Genomic DNA, 20408 nt, shown 5'->3' with positions numbered 1-20408 from the left:
ACCTCGCCTGGGCCAGTTAGACCGAAGGCCAGAGCACACGGCCTGGCCTGCAGCGTTCGGGTGGGCTGGGGGCCTACCAGGGCTCTCCAGGCTCTCACTGGCACCCCGAGGCCTCGCTGGGGCCCGCGGGGGCTGCATCAGGAATGGGCTCCAGACACCTGGGCGCAGTGGGGACGGGGGCCGAGCCAGGCAGCTAATGGGTGGCAGGGGAAGGGCTGACAGCACAATTCAGCCACAGGGCTCCTTTGGGAACAGCTGTTCCCTCACAGCATCTCCTCCTGCCCAGCTTGGGGCACATGCCCTGCAGGGCCATGGCCAGGCCTGAGGGCTCAGATGGGGCACACGCCCACCCCCATGGCTGGGGACCTGAGAGGGGAACCGACCCCAGGGTGTGGGAGCAGAGACCTGTGCCCCATCCACCCCCCGAGGCCATGGGCCTCCTGCCCACACACAGCCTCGGAGTGGAACTCACCCACACATCTCACTCCTCTTGTGTCCCACTCCACACCCCCAGCCGTCTCCATACACCACATCCCAGCCGAGCCCCTCTCGTACTGCTCCGGGCGGCAGGTCACCTCAACCTTCTCGCCGACGGCGAACTCGGTGTGTGTGGAGTCGGCAGAGACTGACAGGGGCCAGTTCCCAGCCCTCGTACAAAACCCTGGTGTGATGGGGTTCAGGGGTCCCCCTGCACTGCACCCCATCCGCTGGCAGGGGTGACTCTCACTCAGCAGGTACAACAGGAGGTTTATGAGGTGACAGAGCCCAGCTCAGCACAGAGGGGTCAGTACAGCCGGCAGAGACAGTCCTTCCAACCCGTCCTGGGGAGAAGACCCCAAGGGGTGCCCCTCTGGGGTGTAGCTTTCCCCCTCCTCAGGCTGGTTGCCTTCCAGCTCTCTCTTCCCCCTAGCCTCTAACTGCTGCCTCCGATTCAAACCCAGTGTGATGGGGTTCAGGGGTCCCCCTGCACTGCACCCCGTCCGCTGGCAGGAGTGACTCTCACTCAGCAGGTACAACAGCAGGTTTATTAGGCAACAGATGTCCAGTTTCTCACAGAAGTGACAGCACAGCAGCCAGAGACAGTCTTTCCAACCTGTCCTGGGGGGAAGACCCCGAGGGGTGCCCCTCTGGGGTGTAGCTTTCCCCCTCCTCAGGCTGGCTGCCTTCCAGCTCTCCCTTTTCCTCGCCTCTAACTGCCGCCCCCGATTCAAAACCCAGCTCAGCTCCTCCCTGCTCTTTGTTCAGGCAGAGGTGTTATCTGCCAGTTGTAGCCCCAGGGTCATCCTTAGCCACTGGGAGCTGCTGCTTGCCTCGGACATCCAGCCTGACTCACACATGCACCCCCCCTACTACATCACATCTCTCCCCCCTTCCAGACCGCACTGAGCGGGGTCACTTAGCCAGTGACCTGGGGAAGTTCGGGGCCCTCCCTGCGTGACAGGGCATCGGCTATGGTGTTGTTGCTCCCCTTGACGTGGACCACCTCCATGTCGTAGTCCTGCAGGAGCAGACTCCACCGCAGGAGCTTGGCGTTGGCCCCTTTCATGTGATGCAGCCAGGTCAGGGGTGAGTGATCGGTGTACACGGTGAAACGCCGTCCAAACAGGTACGGCTGCAGCTTCCCCAGCGCCCACACCATGGCCAGACATTCCTTCTCTATGGCCGCGTAGCTCTGCTCCCGGGGCAGCAGCTTCTTACTCAGGTACACAATGGGGTGTTTCTCCCCTTTGTCAGTCACCTGCATTAGCACCGCCCCCAGCCCCACGTCTGAGGCATCGGTGAACACCAGGAAGGGCTTGTTGAAGTCTGGATTTGCCAGCACTGGGGCCCTGACCAGAGCTTCCTTCAGCGCGCAGAGGGCCTCTTGGCACTGCTCGGTCCAAACCACCTTGTCAGGCTTTCCCTTTTTACACAGCTCCGTGAGGGGGGCTGCGATGGAGCTAAAGTGGGGCACAAACCTCCGGTAGTACCCCGCCATCCCAATGAAGGCCTGGACCTGCTTCTTAGTCTGGGGTGTTGGCCAATCTCTGACAGCCTCCACTTTAGCTGGCTCTGGCTTTAAGCAGCCGCTGCCCACCTTGTGGCCCAGGTAGGTCACCTCAGCCATTCCCACCTTGCACTTCCCTGCCTTGATAGTCAGACCAGCCTTCTGGAGTCGGTCCAGCACCTGCTTGACCTGGGACACATGGTCCTCCCACGTCTGGCTGAAGATGCAAATGTCGTCCATGTAAGCCAGGGCAAAGCTCTCCATCCCCTTCAGTAGCTGGTCCACCAGACGCTGGAAGGTAGCGGGTGCCCCCTTGAGGACGAAGGGCAGGACCAAGAACTCGCAGAGCCCCACAGGAGTGATGAAAGCCGACTTCAGCCGGGCATCTTGGTCTAATGGCACTTGCCAGTACCCCTTGGTGAGGTCTATGGTGGTGAGGTAACGGGCTCCCCCCAGCTTGTCTAAAAGGTCATCAGGCCTGGGCATGGGGTAGGCGTCCGAGACAGTGATGGCGTTAAGCTTGCGATAGTCCACACAAAACCGAACAGACCCATTTTTTTTAGGGACTAACACCACGGGAGAGGCCCAGGGGCTGGACGAGGGTTGGATCACCCCCAGAGCCAGCATGTCTTCAACCTCCCGCTCTATGTCCTGAGCCGTCCTCCCTGTGGCTCTGAATGGCACACACTTGATAGGGGCGTGGGTGCCTGTCTCTATTCGGTGGACAGCCAGGTCAGTGCGTCCGGGTCTGTCCGAGAACAGCTGTTGATGCGAATGCAGCACCTCCTTGATCTCCGTCTGCTGGGCAGGGGTCAGCTGGTCTGAGAGGGGAATAGACTCCAGCAAGGAGCCGGCTCCAGTTCTTGTGAGTAAATCCACCAAGGGATCTTCCCCCTGCCCCTCCCAGTGTCTGCACACGGCCAGCACCAAGTTCTGCCTGTCCCAGTAAGGTTTCATCATGTTCACATGATAGACCCGGTGGCTGTGGGCCCGGTTTGACAGTTCCACCACATAATTCACGTCATTTAGCTGTTTGACGACCTTGAAGGGCCCATCCCAGGCCGCTTGCAGCTTGTTCCGCCGCACAGGTATAAGGACCATCACTTGATCCCCGGTGGCATAGGCTCGGGCCCTGGCGTTACGGTCATACCAGACCTTTTGCTTCCTTTGGGCCATGGAGAGGTTCTCCCTGGCCAGGCCCATGAGCTCGGTGAGTTTTTCCCGGAAGGTCAGTACATACTGTACCACTGACTCCCCTTCAGGGGAGGCCGTCCCCTCCCACTCTTCTCTGAGCAAGTCCAGGGGTCCCCGTACCCTCCTTCCATACAGCAGCTCAAACGGGGAGAACCCCGTGGATTCCTGGGGCACCTCCCTGTATGCAAACAGCAGGTGGGGTAAGTACTTGTCCCAGTCATGGGGGTATTGATTCATGAAGGTTCTCAGCATCTGCTTCAGAGTCCCATTGAACCTCTCCACCAGCCCATTGGTCTGCGGGTGGTAGGCTGTGGCCCAGGTGTGCCGGACCCCACACTTGTCCCACAAGCTTTGCAGTAGGGCCGACATGAAGTTGGACCCCTGATCTGTGAGGACCTCCTTGGGGAACCCCACTCTGCTGAAAATGGACAGCAGTGCATCTGCCACGGTGTCAGCGTCGATAGAGGTCAAGGCCACTGCTTCTGGGTATCGCGTGGCAAAATCTACCACTACCAAAATATATTTCTTCCCCGAACGCGTTGCCTTGCTGAAGGGTCCCACTATGTCTATAGCTACTTTCTGGAAAGGCTCCTCTATGATGGGCAGTGGCCTCAGGGCAGCTTTCCCCTTGTCCCGGCTCTTCCCCACCCTCTGGCAGGGATCGCAGGACAGGCAATACAGACGGACAGCTGCAAAGATCCCTGGCCAGAAAAAGTTCTGTAACAACCTTCTCCTGGTGCGGTGGATCCCCTGGTGTCCTGCGAGCGGGACATCATGAGCTAGGTACAGCAGCCTGCGCCGGTACTTTTGGGGAACCACCAGTTGCCTCTGGACCTTCCATGGCTCCGCTTTGCGTCTGGGAGCCCATTCCCGGTACAGGAATCCCTTTTCCCACAGGAATCTCTCCCTGCAGCCCTCCCCCAGCTGCGGAGCTGGGCTGAGACTGGCCAGTTCCCTCAGCTTCTGCAAGGAGGGGTCTCTCTGCTGCACTGCCTGGAATTCTTCCGCTCGGGCAGGAGCGGAGGCTACTTCCCCATCCCTGCTTGGCTCCAGCATCCCTGGCCTGTGAGATCTGGTTTTTGGGAGCCCCCTTTCTCTCAGGGTTGGCCCCTGTGGCTTTGGCTGGGCCTGTACCCCTGAATCTGGGGAGCGCACCCCTCGTTTTCTTTGGCTACGGGTCAGGACCAGGGCACGAGGGCGTTCACCTTGCCAGTTCTCCAGGTCAGCCCCCATCAGTACATCTGCCGGCAAATGGCTGTGCACACCCACTTCCTTGGGGCCTTCCTTCTTCCCCCATTTCAGGTGCACCCTCGCCATGGGCACCTTGAAAGGGGTCCCATCAATTCCTGTTATCGTCAGGTGGGAATCGGGTATCATGCAGCCCGGTGCCACCACCCCGGGTCGGGCCAGCGTCACGTCAGCGCCTGTGTCCCAGAACCCCGTGACCTTTTTCCCGTCTACCTCGAGGTGTTTGAGACACTTGCTCCACAGAGGCATTGCCGCCCCCACTCTGTAAACTGGCCTCTGAGCATTTGGTCCCCCTGAGGAGCTGGTCTGTGGGGCGGATTCGGCCCAATCCGAGTGCCCATTGTCAGCACCACCCGCCTTGGCCGCCAGCCCCTCTGACTTCTGGGACCCCACCCAGTTGACTCCATGACCCCCCGGCCTGCTCAACCTGTCTGGGAGCCTGGGGCACTGGGCTGCTCTATGCCCCTTTCGCCCACAGCGGTAACAGCCTGGGTCTGGTTGTGTCCCTCGGGCCGGCTGCTCTGTCCGGGCTCTGTTTGGCTCTCTGGGGGGTGGGTGGCTCGCCCCTCTTTCCTGGGCTTGCCCAAGAGGTGGTCCCCTCTGTCGTACAGTTAGGGACCGGTCTCTCTGAGATTCTCGGTTTCTCCAGGACTCCCTCTCCCTCCGGGACTCCCTCTCTCTCCGAGACTCCCTCTCCTTGTGGGGCTCACTTTCAAACCTGGCCCGGCTGTTTGTGAAGTCATCTGCCAGTTTCCCTGCATCATGTGAGTCCCCTGGCTTCCGGTCCACGAGCCACACCCTCAGGTCAGGTGCGCACATCTCGTAGAATCGCTCCACAACCGCCAGCTCGATCAGGTCCTCTACGGACTGGACTCCCATTCCGAACGCCCACTTCTGGTAGTATTGCCTCAGGCGGGCGGTTGTATCTACGTGGGTTTCCTCTGGCCTCTTCTGCGCCTCCTGGAACTTCTTCTTGTACATCTCCGGAGTCAGCCCGAACTTATGCAGCAGGGCCTGTTTGAACCGTTCATAGTCCCCAGGCTGCAGCCCCTCCAGCTGGCTGAGCACCGCTGCGCCCTTCCGGCCCAGCAAGGCGGTGAGGTGCCGGAGCCACTCATCTGGGGGAACCTCATGCAACTCACAGGCTCGCTCGAAGGCGGTAAGGAACTCGTCCATGTCCCCTGTGTCCTGACACTGGGCCAGCACACGCGTCTCCAAGTGACTGGCCACCCCGAGCCGTCTGGCCCTCTCCCCGCTTACCGCAGCTGGGGCCTCTTGGCGTCTCGCCTCTGCCATGGTTCGCTCATGCTCCCGCTCTCGCTCTCTCTCCTCCCGCTGTCTCTCTTGTAGCTGGCACTCGTGCTCACGCTCTCTTTCTCGTTCCTGGCGCTCGTGCTCACGCTCTCTTTCTCGTTCCTGGAGCTCACGCTCACGCTCTCTTTCCCGTTCCTGGAGCTCACGCTCACGCTCTCTTTCCCGTTCCTGGCGCTCACGCTCTCTTTCTCGTTCCTGTCGCTCATGCTCACGCTCTCTTTCCCGTTCCTGGTGCTCCAGTTCCTTTAATTTCACCTCGAGTTCCAGCCGTCTCAGCTCTGCGGCGGGGGACTCTGCCCGCGATGGACCACCGCTAGCTGAGCGCGACCTGGTGGGCACTGCGTCTGTCGGACGGCGTCGAGCCCCTGCTCCTGTCGGAGAATCCGAAATGCTTCCCGAGGCTGACCGGCCACTTTCTGCCGGGACAGGCTCTGCCCCCCCGGATCGGTCATTCTCTTCCAGCTGTGCAATGAACTGGGCCTTGGTCGCCTTCCCCACGGTCAGGCCCCTCTCTCTGCACAGCCCTGCTAGCTCTGCCTTCAGGAGTCGGGTATAATCCATCTCCCCGCTATTTCCCGGGGTATCCACTCACCAGCAGCAGCTGCAGGAATGGCTCTGTTCCCCCTCTGACTCTTGTGAGACTCCTTCCTTCTCTGGTGCTCAGTCAGCCACTGCTGGGAGCTCATCCGTGGGTGCAGTGCATCCCACTCCTGACACCAGTGTGATGGGGTTCAGGGGTCCCCCTGCACTGCACCCCGTCCGCTGGCAGGAGTGACTCTCACTCAGCAGGTACAACAGCAGGTTTATTAGGCAACAGATGTCCAGTTTCTCACAGAAGCAACAGCATAGCAGCCAGAGACAGTCCTTCCAACCTGTCCTGGGGGGAAGACCCCGAGGGGTGCCCCTCTGGGGTGTAGCTTTCCCCTCCTCAGGCTGGCTGCCTTCCAGCTCTCCCTTCTCCTCGCCTCTAACTGCCGCCCCCGATTCAAAACCCAGCTCAGCTCCTCCCTGCTCTTTGTTCAGGCAGAGGTGTTATCTGCCAGTTGTAGCCCCAGGGTCATCCTTAGCCACTGGGAGCTGCTGCTTGCCTCGGACATCCAGCCTGACTCACACATGCACCCCCCCTACTCCATCACACCCAGTTCGGCTCCTCCCTCCTCTTTGTTCAGGGCTGAGGTGTTACCTGCCAGCCTAGGTTATAGCCCCAGCGTCATCCTTAGCCACTGGGAGCTGCTCTGCTTGTCTTACACACATCCAGCCTGAGTCTCACACATGCACCCCCCCAATTCCATCACGTCTCCCCCCTTCCAGACCGAACTGAGCAGGGTCACTCAGCCAGTGACCTGGGGAAGTTCGGGGCCCTCCCTGAGTGACAGGGCATCGGCTATGGTGCTGTTGTTCCCCTTGACGTGGACCACCTCCATGTCGTAGTCCTGCAGGAGCAGACTCCACCGCAGGAGCTCGGCGTTGGCCCCTTTCATGTGATGCAGCCAGGTCAGGGGTGAGTGATCGGTGTACACGGTGAAACGCCGTCCAAACAGGTACGGCTGCAACTTCCCCAGCGCCCACACCATGGCCAGACATTCCTTCTCTATGGCCGCGTAGCTCTGCTCCCGGGGCAGCAGCTTCTTACTCAGGTACACAATGGGGTGTTTCTCCCCCTTGTCATTCACCTGCATTAGCACCGCCCCCAACCCCACGTCTGAGGCATCGGTGAACACCAGGAAGGGCTTGTTGAAGTCTGGATTTGCCAGCACTGGGGCCCTGACCAGAGCCTCCTTCAGTGCGCAGAGGGCCTCCTGGCACTGCTCGGTCCAGACAACCTTGTCAGGCTTTCCCTTTTTACACAGCTCCATGAGGGGGGCTGCGATGGAGCTAAAGTGGGGCACAAACCTCTGGTAGTACCCCGCCATCCCAATGAAGGCCTGGACCTGTTTCTTAGTCTGGGGTGTTGGCCAATCTCTGACAGCCTCCACTTTAGCTGGCTCTGGCTTTAAGCAGCCGCTGCCCACCTTGTGGCCCAGGTAGGTCACCTCAGCCATCCCCACCTTGCACTTCCCTGCCTTGATAGTCAGACCAGCCTTCTGGAGTCGGTCCGGCACCCGCTTGACCTGGGACACATGGTCCTCCCACGTCTGGCTGAAGATGCAAATGTCGTCCATGTAAGCCAGGGCAAAGCTCTCCATCCCTTTCAGTAGCCGGTCCACCAGACGCTGGAAGGTAGCGGGTGCCCCCTTGAGGCCGAAGGGCAGGACCAGGAACTCGTAGAGCCCCAGAGGGGTGATGAAAGCCGACTTGAGCCGGGCATCTTGGTCTAATGGCACTTGCCAGTACCCCTTGATGAGGTCTATGGTGGTGAGGTAATGGGCTCCCCCCAGCTTGTCTAAAAGGTCATCAGGCCTGGGCATGGGGTAGGCGTCCGATACAGTGATGGCGTCAAGCTTGCGACAGTCCACACAAAACCGAACAGACCCATCTTTTTTAGGGACTAACACCATGGGAGAGGCCCAGGGGCTGGACGAGGGTTGGATCACCCCCAGAGCCAGCATGTCTTCAACCTCCCGCTCTATGTCCTGAGCCGTCTTCCCTGTGACTCTGAATGGCACACACTTGATAGGGGCGTGGGTGCCTGTCTCTATTCGGTGGACAGCCAGGTCAGTGCGTCCTGGTCTGTCAGAGAACAGCTGTTGGTGCGAATGCAGCACCTCCTTGATCTCCATCTGCTGGGCAGGGGTCAGCTGGTCTGAGAGGGGAATAGACTCCAGCAAGGAGCCGGCTCCAGTCCTTGTGAGCAAATCCACCAAGGGATCATCCCCCTGCCCCTCCCAGTGTCTGCACACGGCCAGCACCAAGTTCTCCCTGTCCCAGTAAGGTTTCATCATGTTCACATGATAGACCTGGTGGCTGTGGGCCCGGTTCGACAGTTCCACCACATAATTCACCTCATTCAGCTGTTTGACGACCTAGAAGGGCCCATCCCAGGCCGCTTGCAGCTTGTTCCGCCGCACAGGTACAAGGACCATCACTTGGTCCCCGGTGGCATAGGCTCGGGCCCTGGCGTTACGGTCATACCAGACCTTTTGCTTCCTTTGGGCCATGGAGAGGTTCTCCCTGGCCAGGCCCATGAGCTCGGTGAGTTTTTCCCGGAAGGTCAGTATGTACTGTACCACTGACTCCCCTTCAGGAGAGGCCGTCCCCTCCCACTCTTCTCTGAGCAAGTCCAGGGGTCCCCGTACCCTCCTTCTGTACAGCAGCTCGAACAGGGAGAACCCTGTGGATTCCTGGGGCACCTCCCTGTACGCAAACAGCAGATGGGGTAAGTACTTGTCCCAATCATGGGGGTATTGATTCATGAAGGTTCTCAGCATCTGCTTCAGAGTCCCTTTGAACCTCTCCACCAGCCCATTGGTCTACGGGTGGTAGGCTGTGGCCCAGGTGTGCCGGACCCCACACTTGTCCCACAAGCTTTGCAGCAGGGCCGACATGAAGTTGGACCCCTGATCTGTGAGGACCTCCCTGGGGAACCCCACTCTACTGAAAATGGACAGCAGTGCATCCGCCACGGTCTCAGCGTCGACAGAGGTCAAGGCCACAGCTTCTGGGTAACGCATGGCAAAATCTACCACCACCAAAATATATTTCTTCCCCGAACGCGTTGCCTTGCTGAAGGGTCCCACTATGTCCATAGCCACTTTCTGGAAAGGCTCCTCTGTGATGGGCAGCGGCCTCAGGGCAGCTTTCCCCTTGTCTCGGGTCTTCCCTACCCTCTGGCAGGGATCGCAGGACAGGCAATATAGACGGACAGCTGCAAAGATCCCTGGCCAAAAAACGTTCTGTAACAACCTTCCCCTGGTGCGGTGGATCCCCTGGTGTCCTGCGAGCGGGACATCATGGGCTAGGTACAGCAGCCTGCGCCGGTACTTTTGGGGAACCACCAGTTGCCTCTGGACCTTCCATGGCTCCGCTTTGTGTCTGGGAGCCCACTCCCGGTACAGGAATCCCTTTTCCCACAGGAATCTCTCCCCGCAGCCCTCCCCCAGCTGTGGAGCTGGGGTGAGACTGGCCAGTTCCCTCAGCTTCTGCAAGGAGGGGTCTCTCTGCTGCTCTGCCTGGAACTCTTCAGCCAGGGCAGGGGCGGAAGCTACTTCCCCATCCCTGTCTGGCTCCAGTGCCCCTGGCCTGTGAGATCTGGTTTTTGGCCCCCGCTCTTTCTCTCAGGGTTGGCCCCAAAACCAACCCTGTGGCTTCTGTGGCTTTGGCTTGGCATGTACTCCCAAATCTGGGGAGCGCACCCCTCATTTTCTTTGGCTACGGGTCAGGACCAGGGCACGAGGGCGTTCACCTGGCCAGTTCTCCAGGTCACCCCCCATCAGTACATCCGCCGGCAAATGGCTGTGCACGTCCATCTCGTTGGGGCCTTCCTTCTCCCCCCATTTCAGGTGCACCCTCGCCATGGGCACCTTGAAAGGGGTCCCGTCAATTCCTGTTACCGTCAGGTGGGAATTGGGTATCATGCGGCCCGGTGCCACCACCCCGGGTCGGGCCAGCGTCACGTCAGCGCCTGTGTCCCAGAACCCCGTGACCTTTTTCCCGTCTACCTCGAGGTGTTTGAGACACTTGCTCCGCAGAGGCAGCGCTGCACCCACTCTGTAAACTGACCTCTGAGCATTTGGTCCCCCTGAGGAGCTGGTCTGTGGGGCGGACTCGGCCCAATCCGAGTGCCCATTGTCAGCACCACCCGCCTTGGCCGCCAGCCTCTCTGGCTTCTGGGACTCCACCCAGTTGACTCCATGACCCCCCGGCCTGCTCAACCTGTCTGGGAGCTTGGGGCACTGGGCTGCTCTATGCCCCTTTCGCCCACAGCAATAACAGCCTGGGTCTTGTTGTGTCCCTCGGGCCGGCTGCTCTGTCCAGGCTCTGCTTGGCTCTCTGGGGGGTGGGTGGCCGGCCCCTCTTTCCTGGGCCCTCCCAAGAGGAGGTCCCCTCTGTCGTACAGTCAGGAACCGGTCTCTCTGAGATTCTTGGTCTCTCCGGGACTCCCTCTCCCTCCGGGACTCCCTCTCTTTCCAGGACTCTCTTTCAAACATGGCCCGGCTGTTTGTGAAGTCATCTGCCAGTTTCCCTGCATCGTGTGAATCCCCAGGCCTCCGGTCCACCAGCCACACCCTCAGGTCAGGTGAGCACATCTCACATAATTGCTCTAGGACCGCCAGCTCGACCAGGTCCTCTACGGACTGGACTCCCATTCCGAACGCCCACTTCTGGTAGTATTGCCTCAAGCAGGCGGTTGTATCTTCATGGGTTTCCTCTGGCCTCTTCTGCGCCTCCTGGAACTTCTTTTTGTACATCTCTGGAGTCAGCCCAAACTTATGCAGCAGGGCCTGTTTGACCCATTCATAGTCCCCAGGCTGCAGCCCCTCCAGCTGGCTGAGCACCGCTGCGGCCTTCTCGCCCAGCAAGGGGGTGAGGTGCTGGAGCCATTCGGCTGGGGGAACCTCGTGCAACTCACAGGCTCGCTCAAAGGCGGTAAGGAACTCGTCCATGTCCCCTGGGTCCTGACACTGGGCCAGCACATGCGTCTCCAAGTGACTGGCCACCCCGATCCGTCTGGCCCTCTCCCCGCTTACCGCAGCTGGGGCCTCTTGGCGTCTCGCCTCTGCCATGGCCTGCTCATGTTCCCGCTCTCGCTCTCTCTCCTCCTGCTGTCTCTCTTGTAGCTGGCGCTCGTGCTCACTCTCTCTTTCCCGTTCCTGGAGCTCACGCTCACGCTCTCTTTCCCGTTCCTGGCGCTCGTGCTCATGCTCTCTTTCCCGTTCCTGGCGCTCACGTTCCCTCTGCCGTTCCTGGGCTTCCAGTTCCTTTAATCTCACCTTGAGCTCCAGCCGTCACAGCTCTGCGGCGGGGGACTCTGCCCACAATGGACCACTGCTAGCTGAGCGCGACCTGGTGGGCACCGCGTCTGTGGGACGGCGTCGAGCCCCCACTCCTGTCGGAGAATCCGAAACGCTTCCCGAGGCTGACCGGCCACTTTCTGCCGGGACAGGCTCTGCCCCCCCGGATCGGTCATTCTCTTCCAGCTGGGCAATCTGCTGGGCCTTGGTCGCCTTCCCTACGGTCAGGCCCCTCTCTCTGCACAGCCCCGCTAGCTCTGCCTTCAGGAGTCGGGTATAATCCATCTCCCCACTGCCTCCCAGGGTATCCACTCACCAGCAGCAGCTGCAGAAATTGCTCTGTTCCACCTCTGGCTCTTGTGAGGCTCCTTCCTTCTCTTGCGCTCAGTCAGCCCCTGCTGGGAGCTCATCCATGGGTGCAGTTCATCCCACTTGTGACACCAGTGTGATGGGGTTTGGGGTCCCCCTGCACTGCACCCCATCCGCAGGCAGGAGTGACTCTCACTCAGCAGGTGCAACAGGAGGTTGATTAGGCAACAGATGCCCAGTTTCTCACAGAAGTGTCAGTACAGCAGCCAGAGACAGTCCTTCCCACCCGTCCTGGGGAGAGAAGCCCGAGGGGTGCCCCTCTGGGGTGTAGCTTTCCCCCTCCCAGGCTCACTCCTTCCAGCTCCCTCTCCCCCTAGCCTCTAACTGCCGCCCCCGATTCAAACCCAGCTCAGCTCCTCCCTCCTCTTTGTTCAGGGCTGAGGTGTTACCTGCCAGCCTGGGTTATAGCCCCAGGGTCATCCTTAGCCACTGGGAGCTGCTCTGCTTGTCTCACACATCCAGCCTGAGTCTCACACATGCACCCCCCCCCGCCACTCCATCACAGCTGGCAAGAGCGAAAGGTTCAGTCCCAGCAAATCTCCCCTGCTGGGTCCTCCCCTCCCGTCAGAGCTGCACCTACCCAGGGACGGGTGTCACCCCATGCTGGGACTGCACTCACAATGTCCTGGGGAGCCAGCAGCCCATCTGCTCAGGCCAGCTGCGCCCCCATCAGCTGAGGGGAGGTTGACCCCCGTGGCTTGGCCGGGTCCCTCGGGAGCACTGGGGCTCACACTCACCAGTGCAGGCAGCTTTCCCACTCCAGACTCGCCTGCTGAGGAAGCCAATGCATCTGATCTCAGGCGGTGAGGGCTGGTACCCCTCAGGGCAGCTCCAGGTCACCACGGCCCCTGGGCTGTAGAACTGCTGCTGGATGGTAAACCGGACCCTGGTGTCTGAGGTCTCGGGGGCTTTACACTGTTCTGTGTGCAAGAGGAAGGTGATGGGAGGGGCTGGTGAGCAGGGCACCCCACACACTGCTGGCTGTCACTGCCTCCCAGGCCCTGGGCTGCACTACCTGGTCTCCCACAGGTTTCACACCCATGGTCCACGGTTATTGTGACGTGTGCATTTGTCACAGAACCACAGGCTTGGAAGACACCTCAGGAGGTCATGGGGGGAGGGAGAGCTCAGAGGTTTGAGCAATGGCCGGCTAAACCCAGGGTGTGAGCTCAGCTCTTGAGGGGGCCACTCAGGGATCTGGGTCAAATAGATTTAAAGGAAATCTGTCAGGGATGGTGCTAGGTCCCCTCCAGTGCTATGAGATGTGAGTCCAGCCCCCTGCCTAAAGCAGGGTCAGCCCCAATTAAATCATCCCAGCCAGGGCTTTGTCGAGGTGGGCCTTGAAAATCTCTAGGGACAGATATTCCACCTCCTCTCCAGGGGCTTGTCTACACTAGCCCCCTCGTTCAAAGGGGGCACGCTAAGCAACCTGATCGGAGAGGCTAACCAGGTGCTGTCATGCATATGCAGCACCTCATTAGCATAATGGCCACCGCAGGAACTTTGAAGTTGCTAATTCTAAACCCTGACCGGTTGTGCAGCTGGAGGTGCTTCGGATGCGGCGCTGAAGTTCTCGTACTCCCAAAGCCAAACCCACAACACCGTGGTCAGCAGGCTGACCGGCTGGCAGGAGTGACCAGTGGCAGGTCACTAGGAGAAGTAGTGGATGGCCGGCAGGGGCAAGAAAAATGCCAGAGCAGCCCAAAGGTGGCATTGCCTCAGGCCCAGGGAGGGAACGCATCGGGCGAGGGGTCAGGGCTGGCACGGACTGGACCGAGGTGTAAGTGGGGCATTTGAAGTGGGGGTGTGGAGAAAGGTGGGTGTGCGGACTGGCTGGTTACAGTGTGGGACTGGTGAGCCTGAGAGACCCAGGGCACTGCTCAATCCATCTGAGCTGGGACAGTTCCTTGAGGGCTGGTTATGAACTCTGGGTGTGGGATTTCCCACGCTAAGGCCACGTGACTTCTCTGCCTCTTTCATTAAAAGTTTCTTTTCTGCACTCAGACTCTGTGCTGGCGAGTGGGGAAGCAGTGCCTCCGAGGCGCCCGGGGGTGGGGGGGAATTTCCCAGGCTACTGGGTGGGACTTGAGCCGGTTCTGTGTGAGATGGATGAAAATGAACCCCTAGATAGTGAACCCAGCCCTGGCTGCAGCTGACTGCTTCCAGCAGAAGGGTTACATATGGAAGCCTGTTCTGTCATTATTGTCTATAGTGGCACCAAATCTTAGAACCATCAAATCCCTGGGCTGGAAGGGACCTCAGGAGGTCATCTAGTCCAGCCCCCTGCTTCAAGCAGGATCAACCCCCACTAAGTCATCCCAGCCAGGGCCTTGTCAAGCCGGGACTTAAAAACCTCAAGGGATGGAGAATCTTGTGTGAGGTGGGCCAAGAGAGGTGTCTAATGAAAGCTGGTGAGGTCCTAAATCTGTTTATGCTACTTGCATGTCTGTGCCATATTTGTAAAGGTATAGATATGGGCTTTATACCTGACCTAGAAATGTTTTAGGGCTGAGATTTACAATGGGAGGTGCAATTGCCTCCCCAGCCAGGCTGATGGGCTAAACAACAAAGACTCAGATGTCAAATACACAGCTCAGGAATTTGGGACTTGTCATCTGGGATGTAGCCAATGGCAGAGTGCCCCAGCAGCCCTCCTGCTCAGGTGACCCTCTGTTACCTATGGAAGAAGAAAGGAATTTTCCCTCCACGTGGAAAGCTATAACATGGCCCTGACAGTGACCATCTTGGTCTCCAGACTTCACGAACTGAGCTTAAGAAAACTGGGCTCCAATCCCTCAGGGGGTGCATTTTCAGAGACTTTCAAGAAATCAGCATAGAGCATTGCTGGCTGCACCAGTCGCTGTAACTGATGCACGTAATGTACCACTTTAGCAATGTTTCTCTCTGACCCTGTTCTTTCTTTCCTTACTAATAAACCTTTAGATTTCAGATTCCACAACGTGGGCCTAGCGCACTGCTTTGGGTGAAATCTAAGTATAGATTGACCTGGGACCGTGGCTGATCCTTTGGGGCCTGGGAGAATCCGTGTGGATTTGGTGAAATAGATTTTATAACCTATCACTTGAGGAGGAGGTTGCTGGTTTTGGGCATTAGAAGCAGCTGGAGAATCTGTGGGTTGGCTCGTGTGGCTTCTGGCTGGCCGGGGGGGCTGGCAGAGGTGGTGTTGTGGCTGACTTGGTTTGCCTAGTGAGAAGGAGATCCCAGCCTGGGCTGTAAATGGCCCGGGTTAAGCAATTTACCCTGAGTTGGTTCTCTTGGCTGTGCCCAGAAACCCCTGTCATGTTACAGGCTGCTATCGAATTGCCCCATCTCCTGCAAAGCTCCAGCTCCAGCTCCAGCTCCTGGGGCGGCTCTAGGCCCATCTGTGGCACAGACCCCAGCTCCCCCTGCCCTCTGAGCTCCATGCGCCCAGGGCCCCGTGTGGCACATCCCCTGGCGCCTGGGCTGCACCCTTGCTATGCTTTGGGGGGGCAAGTCCTTCCTCCCCACAGTACCAGAGGTCAATGAGCGGCCTGCACCAGCCAGGCCCCTGGGACCAGGTGGACGGGGGAGAGGGCAGGGGTGCAGCTCACACTTACTCTCGCAGATGACACTGTCGTTCCAGGCACTCCGGCTGTCCTGGGTGGTACATCTGATCACTGGCTGCGAGGGTTCAGATCCCACAGGGCAGCTCAGGGCCACCAGCTCCTCCGGGCCATAGTAAGACTTGTCGGGTTGGAAGCGCAGATCTAAGTCCCAGGTGGGTTTGCGGCACTTTTCTGTGGGGAAAACACCCAGGTTTGGAAAAGGTGAGATTCCCACCTCCGCTGTCCCTCCCACCCTACAAACTAATACGGCCACTGACTCTGCAGGGACTCCAGGGTCGCAGCACCCACAGAAGGAAATAGTGGGTGCTCAGCGCCCACCAACAGCCCTGCGGCTCCACTCCTCTCCTGTCCCCTGGGGCAAGAGGGGAGCTGTGGCAGTCAGAGTCAGGATCTGGGTGTAGCTCGAGGGCCAGAGTGGAGTGGGGCTGAGCTCACCCGGGGCTTTCCCTTCACCCTCTCCCTGGGTCTCATCATGCAGCAGAGCAGAATTCTGGAGTGTAGACAAAGTCGTGTTCACTGGGCTTTGCTCAAAACAAGCCCCTTTCAAAGCCCTTCACGCCAGCCACATGCATCTCTATAAGCTGTCAGAGTCTGTTCCCAGCATCCCCTTCCCAGCTTGACACCACAGGGACCTTGTCCCAGTATCCAGCCTGGTCTTTCTTGCTCCTCGAGGCTCACAACTCTACCAACCCCCTGCATCGGGGAGCCTGCACAGGCACTCAGGTTGTAGATATGTCTCTATTGGTTGTTCTTATATGACTGTGGATCATTTTCATATTATCTCTGTCTTATATAGAAGCTTTGTGTTAAGTTCTTTGTAGTGTGTCTTGGTATAATGGTCCCTAAGAATAGCTGAGGTAAGGAGAATGTCTTTGCACTAGAATGAAGCTCCTGCTTTGCTTACCCGATTGCCCTGTAGAGTCGGGGAGGTGTGAATGGATAAGTCAGGAACCACCAGCACCTCCAGAGGGTAGCCAGGGTTGAGGAGGGAACTGAAGTCAGATCCCAGGACAAGGAGACCTGTGAGATGGCTCATTGAAAGGAGATGGGACAGATGGACACCCTGGGAGTCAGCAGCAAGGACCTGCTGTTGGAAGCCCCACTCTGAAGATGAATGTTGCAGCATTAAGACAACACCCAGAGGAAGGCGCCACCGATGAGTACACAGATATGCACGGGATGGCTCACGCCGATGAGTACATGGATATGCACGGGATGGCTCACGCCGATGAGTACACGGATATGCACGGTATGGCTCACACCAATGAGTACACGGGTATGCACAGGATGGCTCACACCGATGAGTACATGGGTATGCATGGGATGGCTCAAACCAATTTTGCATATGCATGTGATGACTTTGCAACAGAGGGGAGCTACTATAACTCCAGGGTACCTTACAGGGGTACCTGGGCCTCATCTTGTCACCATCAGGAGCACTGATCCAGATCGGCAGTGCCTGGCTCCTCCCCTCCCCCATATCTATCTCTCTATCTATCGATCAATGTCACATGATAAGTGTTCGCATTGTACCTTCAATAAATGTGGTGTGTGGCCTTTTCAACTCTGCCATGAAGCCTCTAGGAGCTCCATGCCAGTCCCAAGCCTAGATGAAGGAGGAGGGTTGGTCAGATGCGTGTCGATGCGCTGACCGTCAAACAACAGTACGAATGAAATCTGATACCAGGACAACTAACTGATCAAAGATGCTGTCTTGGACATTGCCCAGATAAACAAGGTCTGCAGCACCAATTGTGCGATTGGGGTTCGGTCGATAAGTTGGCTACTGAAAGAAAATTACAACGAATACATGTGCTATCCATTGGAACATGGAATGTCCGAACACTGGGGGCACCTGGAAAATCAGAGCTGCTTCGGAAGGAGTTGGAGAGATACCGATACAATATACTTGGACTGGCAGGGATGCATTGGACAGCATCAGGAGAGTTATGCAGCTGCGCAGTCATTTGGTCAGGAAACGAAACGAAGCATGAAGCAGGAGTTGGATTCTTTCTTAGCAAAACAGCTAGAAGAGCATTACTAGGATACTAACTGGTGAGTGCGAGAATGATGGTAGCGAGATTCAAAGCAAAACCGTTCAACATCTCAGTCATTCAGGTGTATGCACCCAATTCGGCCACTACGGAGGAAGAAATTGGGCTATTTTATTAAGACTTGACAAAGACGGTGGAGGAGATGCCGAAGAAAGATGTGTTGATCATTGGAGGAGATTGGAATGCGAAGGTTGGAACAGATAATGAAGGTTGAGAAAGAGTCATGGGAAGGTTTGGATATGGAGAAAGAAACGAATGAGGTGAGAAGCTGGTAGAGTTTGCTACAGAGCATGAGATGGTGATCTGCAACACGAGATTCCAACAAAACGACCGTAGGAAGTGGAGGTGGCGATCGAATGATGGGAAGTCCAAGAATGCGATAGATATGATTTTGATAAGAAGAAGATGGATAACATCAGCACAGCAGTGCCAAACTTTCCAAGGAGCAGGTACAGACTCAGACCACAGTCTAGTGATCGCAAACATCAGGGTAAAACTCAAAAGAAAGTGTAAGACACAGTTTAAGAAAAGAAGAGACGTGGCGGGGCTATGTGAGGAAGAAACAGGGAATGCGTACAGAGCAGCGCTCGAAGAGACGATTAAGAATATAGCCACAGAGAAAGACCTAGATAAGAGAGTCGCAGGGATAGCCATCGTTATAGAAGAGGCAATTGTGCAGACTGTTCCAGAAGAAGAAAAGATCAATAAGAAGTGGATTACCCAGAAGACACTGACGTTGGTTCAAGAGAACAGAGCATTGAAGATCAGAAGACCTGTTTCTGAATTGGCAGAACAGCAATAGAGGGTGGAATGCAATGAGGTAAGGAAAGCAGCCAGAAAGGATAAGGAGAAATGGTTAGAGGAGCAATGTGAAGATATACAGAGGTATTATGGCAAATGCAAGACCAGGGAGGTGTATAAGACGATTAGGAATGTTAATAGGAAATGGCAACCGAAGCAGATGGTGATCAAAGATGAAAACGAAGAAGTGCTCATGAACAGGGAGAAGATTGTGCATCGATGGACAAGATATTGCACTGATCTATACAAAGGACAGTTGGACCCGAGTGTGTCAGAGAGACTGACTGAAGAACTGAAAGAGATATCTCCCCCGAGCATCGAGAGCGAGACCAATATTTCAAAGGAGGAAGTAGAAAAAGCAGTGAAACAACCAAAGAACAACAAGAGCCCTGGAAACGATAAGATCACAGGAGAGATGATCAAATACGGTGGAGAAAGCAGGATTCAGGAAATACACCAACTGTGTAATATAGCATGGAACGAAGGGAAGGTGCCTAAGGAATGGACAAGATCTGTGCTAGTGACAATACCCAAGAAAGGAAGTACATTGGAGTGCAAGAACTACAGACCGATTGCTCTAACGAGTTATCTAGGTAATGTGCTGATGATCATACTGACAGAGAGACTAAGATCGCAGATAGAAGAACATATAGCAGGTGAGCAAGTGGGGTTCAGAAAAGATAGAAGTACCATACAGCAGATATTGGCATATTGACACAGAGACTGACAGTGGAGAAAGCTCATTGAAAGAACAAGAAGGTATACACTTGCTTCGCTGATCTTCAGAAGGCATTTGATAGTATAGATCAGAAAGTGGCTTGGGCGGTGTTGGAGTCATATGGAGTGGATAGCAGACTGATACGGTTGTTGAAGGATATCAATGACAATGCAGAGGCAGTGGTAAGAACATGCGGGGAGTTGGGAAGTTGGTTTAAAACAAGTAGAGGTATGAGAGAATGAAATCCAATATCGCCAAGTATGTTCATCGCCCATCTGGAGAGAGCAAAGGACAAGGTCAAGGAAGAGGTAGAAGGGATATCTGTGCACGGGAAAAGACTTCACAACTTGAGGTTAGTGGATGCTAGAGTTATCACTGAGGAAGATGAGGAGAAGCCAGCGAAGACAGTGCTGGTGCTAAATGAAGAAGGGAAGTGGTATGGACTGATTATGAATATCGAGAAAACGAAAACAATGGTATTTGGAGATAGAAAATAGGAAGGAAGATCAGTGTTGATGGTATTGAACTAGAAAATGTAGAGAAGGTCACATATCTGGGGAGCAACATAACGTATGATCTAGACTGTAAGAAGGAAATAGTGACTAGAATAGCAAAAGCAAGAGGGAGTTTGAAGGCGATGGATGAGATCTGGAAAAGCAAAGTGATTAGCTTAGAAACAAAGCTGAGCATCCTGAAAAACGTGTGTATTCAGCAGCATGTTGTTCAGATGTGAGACATGGGTGACAACAAAAGATTTGAAAAGAAGAATATTGACGTTCAAAAGGAGCTGTTATAGAAAGATCCTGAGAATAGGATGGATGCAGAAGGTCACCAGTGAGGAATTATATAGGAAGATACAGCGGAAAGAGAACCTGCTGCAGAAGGTTATAAAACAGAAGCTACAACTATTCGGGCATATTTGCAGAATGAACAACAAATGAAAAATCAAGACCCTGGTATTCAGCATAAGGGACGGTTCGAATAGGAGAGGCAGACCCCACAGAGAATGGATAGATGATGCAGAGCTAGTCTACAGAAACTAAGCCGCTCCGCGCTGGACAGGGAAGGAGGGAAGGAAATAGTGAGAGAGGCATCAGACACCAATGGGTGCTGAGCCCATGGTTATTGATGAAGATGATGATGATGATGTGGCCTTTTCCCCTGAAAAGAGACCCTGTGTGCCTCTCATAAGCATATCAAAGTGTGAGCGCTGGCTCTCTGCTG

The 20408-nt window shown here is 56.5% G+C and overlaps 1 protein-coding gene across 1 annotated transcript in view; it reads right to left on the bottom strand.

Moving 5' to 3' along the window:
- The window catches only part of LOC142013280 (receptor-type tyrosine-protein phosphatase kappa-like), an 85532-nt gene that overhangs the window by 32395 nt on the left and 32729 nt on the right, over positions 1-20408 (bottom strand). Inside the window, exons 7-8 of the mRNA XM_074994451.1 lie at positions 15603-15782; positions 12741-12923 (exon numbers count right to left, since the gene is read on the bottom strand). Coding sequence (XP_074850552.1) covers positions 12741-12923; positions 15603-15782 — 363 coding nt within the window. The remainder of the gene's footprint in view (positions 1-12740; positions 12924-15602; positions 15783-20408) is intronic.

This window comes from Carettochelys insculpta, chromosome 5 (assembly GCF_033958435.1).
Source record: "Carettochelys insculpta isolate YL-2023 chromosome 5, ASM3395843v1, whole genome shotgun sequence".
NCBI lineage: Eukaryota > Metazoa > Chordata > Testudines > Carettochelyidae > Carettochelys > Carettochelys insculpta.
Note: the sequence above shows the minus strand (reverse complement) of the source record. Positions and strands in the feature narration are given on the sequence as shown.